At 35.6% G+C, this 18,336-nt stretch overlaps 2 protein-coding genes across 5 annotated transcripts; one reads left to right on the top strand and one right to left on the bottom strand.

Moving 5' to 3' along the window:
* The first annotated feature begins 34 nt into the window (after nt 1–34).
* LOC111987879 (pentatricopeptide repeat-containing protein At4g01030, mitochondrial) lies at nt 35–3,482 on the top strand. Of its 2 annotated transcripts, XM_065766066.1 has the most exons (2): nt 498–581; nt 695–3,482. In XM_065766066.1, the coding sequence occupies exon 2, from the start codon at nt 768–770 to the stop codon at nt 3,069–3,071; it is 2,304 nt and encodes a 767-aa protein (XP_065622138.1). In that variant the 5' UTR covers nt 498–581; nt 695–767; the 3' UTR covers nt 3,072–3,482. The 2 variants fall into 2 exon arrangements, with proteins under 2 accessions (XP_023875393.2, XP_065622138.1); XM_024019625.2 differs by having other exon boundaries at nt 35–3,482.
* A 717-nt stretch (nt 3,483–4,199) lies between these two features.
* LOC111987895 (protein IQ-DOMAIN 14) lies at nt 4,200–10,240 on the bottom strand. 3 transcript variants are annotated; one of them, XM_065766059.1, is made up of 7 exons: nt 9,937–10,240; nt 9,122–9,175; nt 8,454–8,551; nt 7,432–7,848; nt 6,581–6,814; nt 6,044–6,172; nt 4,200–5,218 (listed from the first exon to the last, which is right to left on the bottom strand). In XM_065766059.1, exons 3-7 carry the CDS (start codon nt 8,526–8,528, stop codon nt 4,475–4,477), a joined length of 1,599 nt encoding a protein of 532 aa, XP_065622131.1. In that variant the 5' UTR covers nt 8,529–8,551; nt 9,122–9,175; nt 9,937–10,240; the 3' UTR covers nt 4,200–4,474. The 3 variants fall into 3 exon arrangements, with proteins under 3 accessions (XP_065622131.1, XP_023875406.2, XP_023875415.2); XM_024019638.2 differs by lacking the exon at nt 9,122–9,175 and adding an exon at nt 9,751–9,798 and having other exon boundaries at nt 9,937–10,239; XM_024019647.2 differs by lacking the exon at nt 9,122–9,175 and having other exon boundaries at nt 9,937–10,239.
* Between the last annotated feature and the right edge of the window lie 8,096 nt (nt 10,241–18,336).

Consider the following 18,336-nt stretch of genomic DNA (forward strand, 5'->3'; position numbering starts at 1 on the left):
GATCAGTGAGATACTCTCCAAACAAAGCCTTAAGAACGAGGATAATTGTATAAAATATAAACCTTATCCACAATTATGCCTATATTTATCAGTCTTTTCATACCATCCATCCCCCGCTAACCAAAAATTCCTCTTCTCCCAGCGCGCCATTTCTTCAAAGCTAAAGCTAAGGCTAATCAGCCCAACCAGACTACCTTTACTTTCTTACCAGTTCTCTCAAAAGCCAAACCTCCATGGACAAAATGGCTCCATTTCACCACCTTAACCCTCATATCCTTCAAAACCCAACACTCACTCGCAACCACAACCACAAGCCACATAAAAGCCAGTCCTTCACTTCTCTTGCTCTTGCTCACTCTGTCACAGGCACTACTTCTCCTGAAACTCCAATCCTTGCTTCTCTTCCTTCCTCTTCGTGGAAAGTCTCCTCGAGCATGATCAGTGAGATAACATCTCTGAATTCTGTGAAAGCAGTGCATGCCCAGTTCATAAAATTGTCTAACAAACCCAGTTGGGATACCATTGGAAAGAGTTTGATCACATATTACTTAGAATTTGGCGATTTTGAGTCGGCTGCAATGGTAATACTCTTTCTGGGTTTTTCCAGAAACCATCTTATATGGGATTGGAATTCTTTGTTGCAAGAGTTTACAAGTTTTGGTGGTGATATTCATGATATTCTTGTGGTTTTCAGAGACTTTCATGGTGGAGGAGTGGTGTTTGATAGTAAAGTTCTGGCCTTGGTTTTAAGAATTTGTGCCAGGTTAATGGATTTGTGGCTTGGAGCGGAGATTCATGCTTGTTTGATCAAGAGGGGCTTTGTCTTGGATTTGTATTTGAACTCTGCACTGATAAACTTTTATGGGAGTTGTTGGGGCATTGAGAGTGCAAATCAAGTGTTTGACGAAATTCCGGATACGGAAGATCCCCTGTGGAATGAGGTTATCATGGCAAATTTGAGGAATGAAAGATGGATGGAAGCTCTAGAGTTATTTCGGGATATGAATATGTCAGGTGGGAAAGTCTATGGTGGAACAATTGTGAAAGTACTGCAAACTTGTGTTAAAATGGGAGCTCTCAATGAAGGAAAGCAAATTCATGGGTTTGTTTTACGATGTGGACTTGAATTCAATTTATCGATTTGCAATTCACTGATTAGCATGTACTCCAAAAATGACAGACTTGAACTAGCTAGGATAGTTTTTGAGTCAATGAGAGATCGTAACATATCTTCATGGAACTCAATTATCTCGGGTTATGCTGGACTTGGTTGTTTGAATGATGCTAGGAATCTTTTTCATGAAATGGAAGTTTCTGGTGTAAGACCAGACATTGTAACTTGGAATTGCCTTTTGTCAGGCCATTCTCTTCATGGCTCATATAAAGAAGTCCTAAACATTTTGCAGAGAATGCAAGCTGTGGGCTTGAGACTGAATTCAGGCTCTATCACCAGTGTTATTAAAGCAGTTATCAAACTGGGCTTCATTAATATGGGGAAAGAAATTCATGGCTATGTGATAAGAAATGTGCTTGACAATGATGTATATGTAGGAACTTCATTGTTGGACATGTATGTGAAGAACAATTGCTTAACTAATGCTCGCGTGGTTTTTAACAATATGAAGAACAGAAGTATTTTTGCCTGGAATTCATTAATTTCTGGGTATTCCTACAAGGGGCTTTTTGAAGATGCTGAAAAGCTATTGAGCCAAATGAAAAAGGAAGGAATCAAACCCGATTTAGTGACATGGAATTGCCTAGTTTCTGGGTATTCAATGTGGGGTTGCAGTAAGGAAGCTCTGGCTGTGATTCATCGCATCAGAAGTTTTGGATTAACACCTAATGTTGTATCATGGACTGCTCTGATATCAGGCTGTTCACAGAATGAAAGCTATAGGGACTCTTTTGAGTTTTTCATCCAAATGCTGGAAGAAGGTATCAAACCCAACTCAGCCACCATATCCAGCTTACTTCGAACTTGTGCAGGACTATCTTTGTTACAGAAGGGTGAAGAGATACACTGTCTCAGTGTAAAAGATGGTTTTACTGAAGACATATATGTAGGCACTGCACTTATCGACATGTATAGTAAGTCAGGAAAATTAAAAAATGCCCACAAGGTTTTCAAAAAGATTCAGAACAAAACATTAGCTTCTTGGAATTGCATGATCATGGGGTTTGCCATTTATGGCTTTGGAAGAGAAGTGATTTCACTATTTGATGAGATGTGTGGGGTGGGTGTCCAACCAGATTCTATAACCTTTACAGCTATCCTCTCTGGTTGCAAGAATGCAGGTCTAGTTGATGAAGGATGGAAATACTTTGATGGTATGAGCATGTATTATAATATAATCCCAACAATTGAGCATTATTCTTGCATGGTAGATCTTCTAGGGAGAGCTGGTTATCTTGATGAAGCACGGGATTTCATTCGAAATATGCCACTAAAGCCAGATGCTACCATTTGGGGTGCTCTTCTTGGATCCTGCAAAATCCATAATAACATTGAGTATGCAGAATTTGCAGCGAAGAAACTATTTGAGTTAGAACCACATAATTCTGCTAATTATGTTCTTATGATGAATTTATATGCCATTTCAAACAGATGGGAGGATGTGAAGCGTGTTAAAGACTTGATGGGTGTTTCAGGGGTAAAGAACCTCCAAGTGTGGAGCTGGATACAAATTGATTGCAAGATTCATTTTTTCTCTGCAGAAGGGAAGCCACATCCCGATGCAGGAGAGATATATTTTGAGTTATATAATTTGGTTTCTGAGATGAAGAAACTGGGATATGTGCCTGACATCAGCTGTGTATATCAGAACGTAGATGAGGTTGAGAAGGATAAGGTGCTGCTTAGTCACACTGAGAAGTTGGCTATTACTTATGGGCTGATGAAGATGAAAAGTAGTACACCAATTAGGGTGATTAAGAACACAAGAATGTGTACTGACTGTCACACTGCTGCAAAATATATGTCTTTGGTACGAAACCATGAGATTATCATCAAAGATGGCATTCGATTTCACCATTTCAGAGTAGGAAAGTGTTCCTGCAATGATTGTTGGTAATAAGGACTGTCAATGGCTTTTGCCTTTCTGAATGCTATGTTGACATCATGTTGAACTCTTAAATATGATGAATTAGTTGACTCAAAGCCTCAAGTAGAAGACATATGTTTGTGGGGCAAGGCCAGGAGATCATGGAGGAGAGAAACTGGATGCATCATTGAGTCCATATTCCTCATATAAGAGGTTATCAATGAAGCATGGACGAGGATTCTATCCAATAGGTACACTATATGTACATGTTAATCCACAAGCTTCATTGGCCGGTGTTCATATTTTGTAATATGTTTTTTCGCAAAAAGTGTTGTCCATAATTATCTAAAAGTTAACAGGGGGTGAAATTACCTTTTTATTTTTGCCCCCTTTAAAGACTTGTTGCTGAAGATTGTTGTAAGATATTACCTTTTTCACAAAGACTTGTTGCTCTTTATTATTATTATCTGAAATTTTAATTTTTTTTAAAAGAAAGATGAGAGTTTAAGACTATAGCATCATTTTGTGATTTTCCCTTGAGAGGTAAGGGAAAAAGAAATGCAAGAGAACAAGGTTGTTTAGGTAGTAAAATGTGCACATTTTTGTAGTAAAACGTGTTTTTAAACAAAAAATGGAGAGGTGAGTGACAGAAGCCTAACGAAACATAGTTCAGGTGGGTAAAGTGCCGAATTACAAACCACAAGTAAACAACTTAAATTCGAATTAAACCACAAGTAAACAACTTAAATTCGAATTAAACCACAAGTAAACAACTTAAATTCGAATTAAACCACAAGTGGATAAGTTGTAATTTGATTTACTTACCATCTATATATAACATGTAGTGAGTTTGAGCTGGGAATCAGTGTCTTTAAAATTGTTGATAAGATGCTCCCACAGTCATTTCTCCCATATCCCACAGGAACAAGAGCCTTTATTTATACTAGGGTAAGAACTTTTTTATAATTATAGATATTTATGGTTTTATAATTATAGATATTTATAGCCATCTCTTGAACTGAATACCAGCACTCTATAGTATTGACTAATTATTGTTTAATACTCTTAAATGTGAAATGTTTCACACAATGTCTACACTTTTACACAAGATGCCACATTTTACATGTGATGATGATATGAAAGAGTGTAAACACAATGTGAAAAAGTGTGAACACTGTTAGATTTGAAACAATCAAAGCCTTTTGAGATTACAATGAGAGAATTTTGAGATTTTAGCAATCCTAAGAAATTAATGTCATTATACCTTTTAGAAACCCAATCCTATTACATTCAAACCATCATTTCCTATTGTTTCTTTATTATATTACATCAGTATTATATAAATCAAACTATCACCATACACTCAATGAAAATAAACACCACAATGGATTTTTTTTTTTTTTAAAAAAAGGTCAAAAATATACCAAAAGAAATCACACAAATCGGTTAAATGGCTTCCTTCCAATCCCAGCAGGTAAAGAAACAGTTGAATCCACACTCAAATTCCCTACAGATTGAAGTGACTGGTCCTTGTCTAACATCCTTTGAGAGCTAGAATCCTTGTTAGAGAACAAGGAGCCTTTGTTCCACTTGAAAGACCCAATGCCTTGTGTCAAAGGGAATGAAAGTCTCCTTTTTGACTCAGTACTGCTTGGAGTCCCTGGAAACCTCTCCTTGGGGTTACTATAAGCTCTTGCTTTGGCTTTGGCTGAAACTGTTGGAACCATGTAGTTTGGAACTGAAAATGGTGGGCAACTCGTGAGGCTGTCATCATCCTTTAGTGGCAGATCAAAGGGTGAATTACTAGCTCCACTAGCTCTTGGTCTTGAATACTTTGACATGCTTGAGCTGTTGGCTAGTGGGTTTCTATGTGGAGGTGGTGTTCGAGCTAGTTTTGCTGACGTGACTATAGTTGATCTTGTCGATTTTGGTGTGGGCGTATCCATAATATCAAAGCCAAAAGGATTTTGCTTGTGGTTGCTTGATTGAGGCCACGGGCTTGGCTTCATTTCTGAAACAGGTCTTGGAGGTGTAATTTGAAAGCTCTTCATGGCTTGGCCTTCAGGAGGATTTGCTGGAGGCTGCTGACGTTCCAACCAGTTCCACCACCACGGAAATCCCCCAGATCGGATATCAGCTAGAGGAGTGTTAGTTGATTTAGGAGTGGCTTTCCACAACTGTTGGCATAGAGAAAACAAACATTAAGATATAAAAGTATGCATAACATTGTTGCAATGACTTGGTCTCTTGAGTCTTGAGCTAGTTTTGAGAAACAAGGAAGCTAAATCCTTTGAAGTTGTTCATGGATTAGGCCTGGATCAATAGATAATTCATGCCCATTGCCAACTATAAAGGTTCGTAAATGGACATTGACGTTTAGAACAGTATTACAACCTTAAGTTTATTCATAAGCAAAGATAACATGTTTCTTGAACTCATTGATTCTGAACAAGAATTGTCAAATAGTGATATAATGTTTGCATTTACAGAGGTACAACTTTTGTGAGATGCAGAAATTTGTTAACTCCAAGACAAGCTTAAGATTGTTCCGCCACTGTCTTTTGGGTTAACTCTACCATGATAGCCTTCAAGAACCAATAGCACAAATATGCTTCTTAACTCAATGCAGATCTATAGGTACTACATCCTAACAAAAAGATCATAACTATTAATTACCAAAGGGATACATGTGCTGGAATCTAGACCATATATGGGAAAGATGGCCTTAAGATGTCATGTAATATGTGAAATGGGGAATGCAGACTATGAAAGAGGGAGAAATGAAAATGAAAAGTTATTAGCGGCATCATGGGAAGCAAAGAAGGCCAAATTATTAATTTCAGTACCTACAATGTAATTTAACAAATAACAATAAATGCCAACTAAGGTGAACTTCTTGGTGGACACTGCCGGATTTAATTGAAAAGACAATTATGCAAGGGGAGAACGTCCCTCATGATGCAATTGAAGCAAGCTGGACTACATTAACGTAAACAAAGTACCTGGTGTGAATACGCATAGGCCATAGCTCTTTCTCTCTTGATGACTGCCTCAACCTTTCTCTGCAATCTTGCCTCTCTCTCCTCCTTTGTTATCAAGCTATCATCCCAGTCATCATTACCTGCCTCAGACTGTACCAATGCTCCAATTATGAATGTTACTTCTTGTAAAAGAACTATAAAAAAAAATTCAATGACAGACACCGCACCAAAGTAGAAAATCAAATGATCCTTGGGTCTGTTAGTGAGATTCCAACAGACCAGAGTTCATTTTCATTACACCCAAAATGAAAATCAAAAGATAAGATGCATCAAGCTGTCAACTGGAGAGGCAAAGACCCAAAGCCATGCTTATATAGCGGGCAGGCCAAGTGGCCAATTATGATAAATATGGCATAATGAATTATTGTTGAATGTATTGTAACCCAGATTAGAGCCATTGAACATAGTGATCAAATCTTCTATGATGCACCAACATTAGGCCACATAGCTTTAATCAAATTCGCTAATCACACATGGGAAAACTTAAGGGAAACTTACTGCCTGACTCCATTTGCCAAAGGTACTATCCACTTCTTTATCATTCCTGAACTGTGCTTGACGCCTGGCTTGGTTTTCTAACATTTGGATCCTCCGAGACTGAATTTGAGATTGAACCCGCACCAAGAGTTGCATGTACTTCATCGCATTCACCGTCTGGCGCTTCACATTCTGTCCTCTCACCACTCCTTGTAGCCTCACCAGACCCTTTAAAGCTCTAAAGCTTCTCCTTGCCTGCATGACAAGTCCCACATAATGTGAGTTGGCTTATGGTCTAATGCTGATGCAGAGCATACTCAGTCCCACATTATTTACCTAGAGCTGACATAGATAAGCTTCTATCAATTGATTCCTCATGCAAACCTCAAAGGGTACTGGGCATGTTTGAGACCCCTATATTCAAATTATGGTCAAAATAGCAGTGACATGCCCTGTCTTAAAGTTCAGTTCCACTATCTCAAAATGCTGTGCCTTAAACTTTCTTTTCCAGAAAAATGGACCAACAATTGTGGCCAAAATATAGTACCACATGAAGTGCATGATTCTAGAGAGGCATTAATGATTGCTTTGCTTTTGGACATATGGGCAAACAATTACCTATGACATCAAGTGTCTCCATAACCTCAAAATACATATTTTTATAATAGAAATTCATCTGAATTGTCATATGTGGTCCTAGAAATAACTTACTAGACAAAGAAAAATGACTATAAGGGATTAGGCACTCTCCATTCTGTATTGAATCTTACCTTCATATTGTCATATTTTCTTGTTAGATGTGCTGTGACGGCACAAGCCCTTGACTAATTGTCTTTAATAGTATCCAGATATTAAAAGAGATGGGCACTTACCATATAACCTCTATAGGCTGCTTGGATCTTAGTAGCTGAAGCATGGTGGGTTCTTAAAGTTGGTTCTGGTCTGTAGCTAATCTCCTTGTGATGATGAACAATCCGAGGAGAAGCAGCTCTGGGGGAAGTAGCTCTAGGAGAGGCAACCCTTGGAGAAGCAACCCTAGGAGAGGCAACCCTTGGAGAAGGAGCCCTTGGAGAAGCAACTCTAGGAGGCACAAAAGGTGGCGTTCTTGGTTGCTCAGGAGGAGTGGGAGGCCTAACAGTTAACTTTTGTTGCTCTCTCTCAAAATCCCCAAATATTTTCTCAATGCTGCTCGGCTCCCTAAAGAGGGGAATGAATGAGTTGGTCTCAGCATGCCTTAATTTTCCTAAACCCTTCTTTTTCTTGTCTTTTGTGCTTTTCCTCTCTGGGTCCTGCAATGTTATGGAATAATAATGAAGAGAAGTTATACATCAGATATACTTTTCATGCTGGAAGCAAGTTCTCTGAATCCAGAAAAGTACTTTGAAACACTAATTGAACAGCATGAAAGTTTAACAAAAATTATTGTTCCAGGGAATATTTGCTAGAAGAGATATTACAACCCGGTGGCTGCATATACAAGGGAAGCAACTCAAAATGAAGAATGACTAGCACTCAAATACTTGGACCACTTTGTACTGTATTGTAAAATTTTAATCATGCATCACCAACAGCCTTTCTTTTTTTTTCTTTATTGATCTTTTAAACAGTAACAACAACCAAGCAAGTCCCAAAATTTTGGATTCGCTATGGATCGTCAACACGCTAGTTAGGTCGGCTACATGTATTCTTTTCTGCCAATCTATTCAATCCAATGTCGTGCTCTTTGTTAATCTTTTTAAAATACTACACGATCTATACAAGGGACAATTGCAAGAATTAGCATTTTATGAACGTGTTAAAATCGGTATAATTTATCTTTATGTTAAAAAAATTTCTAAATTATAAACAGTAAGCATTTTTTCAGATGCTTCCCCAGCATAAGATATCAACTTACATTGGCTAGTTTCTCCTTGGAATGGGGTAAAAACACCCTCTTTATTGCAGAAAACCAACTGCCTTTTTTTCCCATGTTCCTAGCATTACTGTCTCTCCCTGTAGAGGAAGAGAAATCAAACCATTCAGTATATGCAGGTCCAAAAACATATGCATGCATCTTCATGAATTTATCTATGTATACATGTATGCAAGTATGTAAATATGACTTTAAAATTAGGACGTAAATTATATGGCAATAGCATCTTTAGGTGGCTGAAACCAACAAAATAAAATGGCTTCCAGAGAACATCTAGAACAGATGAAATTTGAACTGCTCGTCCAGCTTACTGACACAACCATATTAAAAGTGCAGCATAAAGCTTTCCAAGAACTACACAATTTTAAATAATAATAAAAATGATCCATATTCCAAGGTGCTTAGTATCCTTTTAGTCTAATCAACATGGAAAAACATAGAGATGTGAGATAGCTAGAGTATTTTGAGGTGATTAGAATCCCTTTAGTCTAATCAACAAGGGAAAACAGAATGATACACGATATAAAGATATGGGATGGCTTTCAAGAGACAAATCTAAAGAATTAGCATGACATTTTCAAGGACCTAGTTTAACAATTAACTTGATACAAGATTAGCCAAAGACATAAATTTTACACTGAAAAACTTACATTGATTAGCAAGGAGACCACCTCACTGGGCAAAAGATCAGATAAGTAGTAGTTCTTTTGAAGAGAGAAAAGGAGGAAAAACAAGGTAATTAGCCCGTCGGATTCTAAATTTTGTATTATGTAAGACACCCTTTATAATTTTTTATAAGATATAACACAATCAGACGGTTTAAAACATCAACTTCGTTTAATTGTCAACACTAATTTTATTAACATGACTGTCCCAACAAACACATACTGACAAGCAGAATCATCTACTTAGACAGACAACAAAGATACTATTTTTTTATTTTAATAATTAAGAAAAGGGAACAAATCGTTCACAAGGCTAATTCAGTTTCTCTGCAGAAGAATCATCTCTCTGCAGGAGAACTAAAGTTTTTCACAAGATGAAGAAAAAAACAGTTAAGTATTACAAACTTAATTTCCAAGAATAATTTCAGCCAGAGAAAGAGAGAGAGAGAGAGAGAGAGAGAGAGATTTTTTTTTAAGGTGCAAAATCAGTTAGTTGTTGATAAAGAAAATTAATTTTAACAGGATAAAGACAATAAATTCTTCAAGTAAACGACATCTGACATTTCAGAGAGCAAAGAGATCCATAAAAACAAGGAATTCAGTAAGAATATTACCTTAAAACTAACATATGACTTCCAATCTCCATAACAGAAACAGCCCACCTTTCAAAAAAAATTTTGCTCTTTTTTTTATAAATTTCTCCAAAAGATTATATCTTTGATCATTAAATAACATAACTAACAGAACCCAAAATTCCATACACAAACATAATTAAGATAAGATCATACATATGTGTGTACCTTAGCTAAACCTTCCAACCTCCAAAGACCCTTCAAAAAGCTGTTTTAAACCAAAAGGAAGAACAAACCAGAGAAGGGTTTCAGTTTCTCTCTCTCTCTCTCTCTCTCTCCCTCTCTCTCTCACTAACCTCCCTCAGCCTTCCAATACCACATGTTTCTTTTCCTCATAGCTTTTTAACAGAGTTTTTGTTTTGTTTTGTTTCTCTGTCTTTCTTTTAGCTGTGTATGTGTGTGTGTGTGTGTTTTTCTCTCTCTAGACCTTTGAATCAGGTTCTCTTGCTTGTATGAATTTACTTTTCTTTCCTTTGCTACCTTTCACCTTTTGTAGGATTTATAATTTTTTTTTTTTTTTCTTTTGGTTTCATAATCATAATGATGAGAAGGAAAGAGAAAGAGAGAGTATGGTGGCCACTTTCTCACTCAATGTGGCCAACTTCAACTAACTTTACTTCAATGGGAAGACTACATTGACAGCAAGTATTCCCCACTTAATTAACGGTTAGGTTTGGTACACTGTTTTCTCTCTCTCTCTCTCTCTCATTCTTAATTTAATAATAATCTGCTATCATTTCTTACATAAATTTCTTTTTGATGTATAATCCTATGTAGATTCTCATTCTACTCTACGCGCCTGTACAGGTGTGTGTAACAGTGCAAGTAATATATAAAGAGTTAAAAATTGTGAATTCTAACATGCTATATTGATTCATCCATGTTGAATATGATGTATGGAGCACATTACACTTGCCGTAATCATAAATAGCCATGTTATTTTTTATAATAACAAGGCTATTTGTATCCCTCTTAAGTGCATTTGGATTTTGGATGGGCTTTGCTAAGAAGCCTGGTAGAAAATGAGAGGGAGAAAGTTTATTTTGGTGTGTGACCAAGATAGCTCAAAAAATCCACACACACAAAAGAAAACTAGCTTTTTTTTTTTTTTTTTGGCTTACCAAACTCACACTAGCATCACCCATCATATATTTTCCATTTTTTTTTTCTGATTAAAAATGCTTTATAACACCAAAAAAAACAGAGAGAGACAAAGAACCCCATATTACACAATCTACTAAAAGAGACTCGATATATTTTCCAATTGTTTCTTTCTCCAAAACCTAATTCATTTTTTTTTCCTCACACGTGCATTGATCAACATATTTCTACTTTCTTGCAACTTGAACAAATTTAATAATCTATAAAGTTTCAAATGCCTTAAAATTTAGTTGATTGATGTCAGAAATTATAAAAATGCACACACATGTATCTTTGTGCCTTCCCTAATTGCACATATATATATTACTTGCACTGTTACACACANGAGAGAGAGAGAGAGAGAGAGAGAGAGAGAGAGAGAGATGTAATGACTTATTCTTATTACAACTAATAAAAAATTTCTTCACAAAATTAGTGATTTTTAACATATATGAACACTTATAATGTTTGGGGTTTAAAATGACAAAATATAAAAGTTGAGGTTTATTTTGTTATAAGGACAAAATTATTGATTTTTTCTCATACTTTTTCACATGCTCATGTTATTTATTTATTTTTTACACGATTGAGAGGTGAGTAAAAATATGAATTTGCAATTGAGAGTCTTATAATTCAATGATATTGTTTATAAGAAGAATATAGATTCGAATCTCCATCCCTCATTTTATTAAAAAAAAAAAAATTTGGACGATAAAATACTTTTTTGGAAGGATTTGGATGAGTGATAGAGAGAGAGTAAGGAAACTCTTTTTATTTTTTATTTTATTATTTTTTTAAAGAGATGAGTAAAGAGGAAACGCAATTATACATTTACAAAGATCCCAAAATGATATTGAGAACTCATTTAATATGTTATTATGCAGATGCCCCGTAACGTAAGCCAATAAGTCCATTAATTAACGTGTAAAGATTCAAGACAATTTTTATCCACGTACAAAAAAACATTATTGATGGATTGTGAATTTGAGATTTCGTGATAAGTGATTGAATAAAAGAAGTATATACCCAAAAAATAAATATACCAAGGTCCTCAAAAAAAAAAAAATACCAAAAAAAAAAAGGTTTTGCATTCTTTTACGCGTATATAAAACAAGGTCCTTCTTCGATAGTTTTTTTTTTTTTTTTTGACCGACTTCTTCTTCGATAGTTCTATTATTACTTGGTCAAAGAATATCGCTTGGTTTTGACACATGTTTTAATCCAAAAAACAAGAAGGAAATTTCTTGGTCAAAGAATTTCTCTTCTATTTTCATCAACTTTTGAACCGGGCTCCTCGGACAGGCTTTTGTGCTGGAGGTGCTAGTGAGGGTGTGGCTGAACTCAGGAGGGGCGCACGAATATTCTTAACTATAAATGAGGAACAGGAGAAGCGGTTCGTACAGGTATTTATACCCAATTCGAGGAACCATGCGGGTTTTCCCGCCCATAAATGCAAGACGAATCTCCATCGTTGGATGGGTAACGCCTCATTAGACGTGGACACACAGAGCCGCCTGAATTTAATGATGGCACGTTACGTGCTCCGAAACGTCAGCGACGTGTCTTTGGCAGGTGAATGGACCCCAGCACTGACGAGGGTGGGGGGGGATAAGGCCGAGGATGTCAAAATCCTTCTCCCCGCCCGAGGATGCGTGCAGCAAGATTTTGAGGGGCTATTGTGGGGCCAGAAAATCGGGTGGCCTCGGCCCACTTCAACCCAGGCCCAAATGGCTCACGCCGAGGACGCATGATGGGTCCGAGGATGACCCCATCCTCGGTCGTCCGAGACCTCAGTACGAAGAAGGGGCAAGCCCTGGGCGAACTGTCACCTCGGCATTGAATACGCTCACCTAACCCTTCTGGCCGCATTAATGAGGATGTAACCCTTGGCAGGCAACATCGATCGGGGTGAACCACTTGAGCACGGATATGACCTTTGATAGGATAGACGGTCAGGTGGAAGGCCAATAGATGACCAACAAGAGGAGGAAGAGGGAGATATATAAGAGGGGGAGCAAAATGTAAAGGAGGAGAAAAAAAAGGGAGAAAAGCCTCCTCGGCCATGGGCCGAGGAGAATCCCCCAGTTGTAAACTGTTCTAAATATTTTTTTTCAATAAAAGAGAAAGAAGTTCATGCTTCGTGAACGCTGGCCAGCGCCTAAACCTTCGATCCACTCTCTACAAATTCATTGTTCTAGGTTCGTTGGGCCTTTAACCCATATCCTTTGGGCTTGGGCAACAAAAACAGACCCTACAGATCTAATGATTAAAAAAAATAGCATTAAATGCTAATTGACTTACACCTTATTCACTTAATTAATAGCAATTTTGTTTCTCTCTCCTTATTTATTATTTAAAACCTTTTATATATATTCATTTTTTTGCCAATGAATTTACAAATATATTTGCAATACTTTTTTTAATATGAATATATTTGCAATACTTAGCCACTCCATGTATATATATATATATATATATATAGTTTTGAGTTATCCATAAAGTAAGCATCATGTTACTTTTTTTTTTTTTTTGTTTTTTTTTGGGGGGGGGGGGGGGGGGGGGGGATCATCATGTCAATTGTTAAGCCTAAACGTATGTTTTGAATTTTTCTTCCTCATATTGAATGAATTTAAAATTAAAATTAAAAAACACACACATATATATATAGAATTTGAATTATCCAAAGATCATATAGCAATAAATAGATTATTACTATTTTTAATTGTTAACGTTGTCAACTGGTCAGATTTTCCTCTAAAAGAAAAAAGAAAAAAAAAAAAAAACTGATCAGATTTGAATATATATATATATATATATGATCAGGTCCAAGTGTTAATTCAATTATAAATTTACACCGAATCAATTTATTCAAGCATTTGACTTCTATAATCAAACAATAAACTTGGGATCTAGAAACCAAAAAACAGAAAATGACTGGAGTATTACAGACTCAAGCACACCCAAAAAGAAGAAGAGAGAATTGCAAATATAATTGTAAAGTCATTCAACAAAAAAAAAAAGTTTCTGTGTTAATTATTATTTGAGAAACTTATTATTTAAAACCTCATTAAACAACACTTAGCCATTTATTTATTTTTAAGGAGACAAGATATATATTCACAATTGATAAGACTATAAGAGTAATGTCTGGTTTAAAAGAAGAAGGAAAAAAAAAAAAAAGAGTTGTATACGAACTCAACAAAAAAAAAAAAAAAAGTATTGCAAATATATTTGTAAAGTCATTGGCAAAAAAAGGAATATATGTAAAAGGTTTTAAATAATAAATAAGGAGAGTGAAACAAAATTGCTATTAATTAAGTGAATGAGGTGTAAGTCAATTAGCATTTAATACTATTTTTTTAACCATTAGATCAATTACAAATCTACGGTCTATAAATGGTGTAACTCTTGTTAAGTTACACCAGGTGTAACTTGAACCCATCTCATATATATATATATATATATAGATAATTATCAGGTGCTCTTTTGTGAAACAGTTTTTTTTTTTTTTTTGTAATTCTTAGTTATTATGTTTTCAATGATACTAATTACTGAGTGGCATTATTGAAAGAAATTAAGCCTATATATATATATATATATATATTAATAGGTAAAATAGAGAGGAAATTCAATTAGATTTCAAATTAGAATTCAATTAGAGTCTAATTTTGTGCCACATGCCCTATTGTGGTGGGCCTTTTGTGATTTTGGACTGGACTGCCTCCTATTGTACTAGGTCCAAGTGTTCTGGATAAGAGAGTTGGCCGGTCCAATTGCAACTCACCTTGGTCCGGCTTGTACACAAACTATGCCTCGTTTGCCGAAACTTTGGTCACATGCCCATGGCAGGCGAAGCTGCTACAGAAGAGTTATGACAGACACATACAATATGACAATAGCAAAGGCAATACACTTGCTGTTAGACAAAATAAAACTATTACAAAAGAGTTACGACAGATAAATGCAATAAAACAATGATAAAGAAATATGTTTACTGTCAGGCAAAGCTAGTAAGAGACCCTTAATTAAAGAACAGTATAGCAACAAGAAACACATTATAGGTGAAATTACAAAGACAAGAGAAGAGACAATAGCAATAAGCGATGAAATCAAAGAAGGAAAAGATCAGTCTGCCATGTTCAGTTGTGTTATGGGACTAAAGCCAAGGAGGGAACCACTTCCTTAACGTGGGTAACCTCGCAAGAGGATCCTGCTGTAGAAATTATCCACTTTGAGGGAACGAGCCTGAGTGGCTCATGCCTAAACGAATTCTTTATCCTCAACAGAGGGTAGGCTTTTAGAGGGAGAGAATGGATTAGCCTATTGGTGCATGCCTGCCATTCTACACTCTCTATTTCTCTTCTTTCTCTTTTTTCTCCATTTTGTTACTTTGATCCTTTTCTTTCTTTCTTAGTGCTTACTCGTGTAGTGTTATGGTGATGGTGGTGCTGTGATTATCTCCTAGTGGTTACTACTGTTGTGATGATGTTACTATGCACAACAAGGACCCTTTATATATTGCGTGCCGTGATTGGTTTTTACCATTTTAGCTTTTAAGTAATTTTGTCTGGATTAGGGTGTCATTTCCGACCATCCACTGGTTTGTCAACTGCCCAGCCACCACCACTTACCTATGAAGAAAACTTGTTTTGTATGCTTGTTCACCATGGCATTCTTATCCACCACAGTGTGGGTATTCTCTCTTGCTATCCCTTATGGCATGCACCTAGTAGTTCCAATTTATCGTTCCTTCATTTTGGTGGTATGTCATCTCAGCAGGACATCTCCTCCAAAAGAATCGAGCGGGAACCCCAGAATAGACTTTCCCTCGTCCCCACCGCCAGACTATACCCTCTCTTACCTCTAACCCATGACCCACCACCCTTGTATTGGCTGGGTACATGTTGGTAGTGTCTGGGCCTTACGCGTGCTCCACTTCCGTATACGTCAAAAGTTTGTCCACTGCTCATGCGTTTGCCGTGGTCTAGAGGTTCATCTATACATTCTATTGCTCATCCTTGACCTTTTATGGCGTGAACTGTCTTCTGATTTTCCATTCTTTATTGGCTTGCTCCTCTCAAGGGCTAGGCCTTACTTGATTGCAAGTTTTCCCCTCTTTAGCCCATTATTTGCTCATTCCGTGATCATGTTGCCATTCTCGCCATGCCATTCTACTATTCCTGCCGTGGTGTTATTTGACCCGTGCTTACTGGCCTCTTTTGAGCTTGTTGCATGCTCTTCTCTCAATTGATTACAATGACCTAGTATGGTCATTGGATTTATACTCATGCTACTTTGGGTTAAAAAAAAAAAAAAAAAAAGAAAAAAAAAAAAAGAAGGGAAATCCATTCAACAAAGAGAAACTTTGTTCAATGGAAAAAAAAATGCACTCCCTTATTGGGGGAATTAGAATTCCAATCTCTCCTCTTTCATTGTTGTATTTATTAAATTGTAAAAAGAAAAATGAAAAATGAAATTTTATAAGCCATGATAATAATCCCTTGAAACCATATTTATTAAAAACTATTAATGAAATAAGCTATATGGGGAGAAAAATTTTCATTGACACCTATAAGAACAAAGTTTCTCTCCAAACTCTTCAAACTTTTCATATATCTTTTTTTTTTTTTTAATGTAAAATTTGAAAATCTAACTATTGAATTTTATGTTTCTTATGTTCTTAACATGCATATCAAATTTCGTCCAAATTGGATGTTATTTACTATTCGATCAATAAACGTATTTTTTATACACAATTTTAAATTACAAACTTTTTTTTATGTAAATTTTGAAAATCTAACTGTTGAATTTCATGTTCCTTATGTTCTTAACATGCATATCAAATTTCGTCCAAATCGTATGTTATTTACTATTCAATCAATAAACATATTTTTTATACACAATTTTAAATTACAAAAACTTGAAACTTTAACCTTTATTTGATGACGTAGCAATAGATTTTTGAATTTCTTAAAATTTGCATACATGAAAAATATAATAAAAACATATAATTCAACAATTAAATTTTTAAAATACACACTCAATATAAAAATATATAAAAAATTTAAAGAGTTTTAAAAAGAAACTTTATTTTTTGCCATTGATGTACAAGACTCTAAACAAATTCATCTTTCCTATTTTTTAGCCAAAAGAGACAAAACTAGAAAGCATCTTTTGCGAATTGGAGCGTGTACTGCACTTTCCAAAGATTGAAGTGGGGCTAAAACTCCTAGCCAGGAGCTCTCTTATGGACTATGATAATACGAAAGAAAATGATAGTGAGTGCAGTCGGTGTGGTCCCTACTCCCTAGTACAATATAAGGATGTCGGCCTATGACACTCAAAAGTGATCATGTGATATCGGCCATTTGATCGGAATAGATCTGAAAAATCTGTAGCCCTATGATTGTATTTACAAACTTTGTTGTAAAATAAGAGCGTGCTCTTTGCTGTACCATTATAACACTCCAAGTGTCTTGCTACACACGTGAGGTGTGTATTTTGCAACATAAAAAAATATCCCAAGCAAAATTGGGTCCGACGGAGATAAGGCAGTGCTTTTGTTTTCTCTGCTTTGCTTTGCCCCAGGCTCCCAGCTTCGTTCTAGAACTCAATTTATTTATAGAGACAAGCTTTGGAGTTCATACAAAAAAAAAAAAAATGGAGAAACAAACATGTCAAAATTAAGCAAATGAATTTACTCAGTAAATGGTTTGAACGATAATCCTAACATGATCTCGATGGTACATGTGAAATTATTTATTACTGTTATATGATGTGTGATCAATAAATAAAAAACTATACCAGCAAGATTTTTTTTTTTAATTACAGTAACGATAACAACAAATGAATGTTTGGCTTTCTAATTATTTAAAAAAAAAAAAAAAAAGTCATGGTACGTATATTTGGGCCAAAAGAGTGAGGAATTGGTGATGGTGGGATTCGATTCTGAATTTCCAAAAACATTACAAGAGGTGTTAGAATCATTGAGATATCTCTCGAGCCCTAAATTAAAATTAGATCTTAATAATATCTTATAAACAGGTAACAAACATACTGTAGACACCTCATTTCAATTAATATATAAATTGGTTAATTTTAACTACTAAACTGGATGGATATATTATATATATATCTCAACCTATTATTTTATTTTTACGTCAAACCCAATTGAAAGAGTGAATAAAATGAATGATGAATTTTTTTATATTGGAACGAAAAAGAAGTTTAATATTATCCAAACATTGGTCAAATTAAATCCAACCCAATTACAGAACAAAAACATGATGTATACAAGCTGAAAATTTTTCAACCCTAGTTTTCTTTTAATAATAGTTGAATTTTACAATCTATGTGCCCATGCGTGATTAATTTTCTTTTTATAATAGTTGAATTTCAAAATCTACGTACTCATACGAGTTTAAAATC

This window comes from Quercus suber, unplaced genomic scaffold (assembly GCF_002906115.3).
Source record: "Quercus suber isolate HL8 unplaced genomic scaffold, Cork oak 2.0 scaffold_677, whole genome shotgun sequence".
NCBI classification, from domain to species: Eukaryota; Viridiplantae; Streptophyta; class Magnoliopsida; order Fagales; family Fagaceae; genus Quercus; species Quercus suber.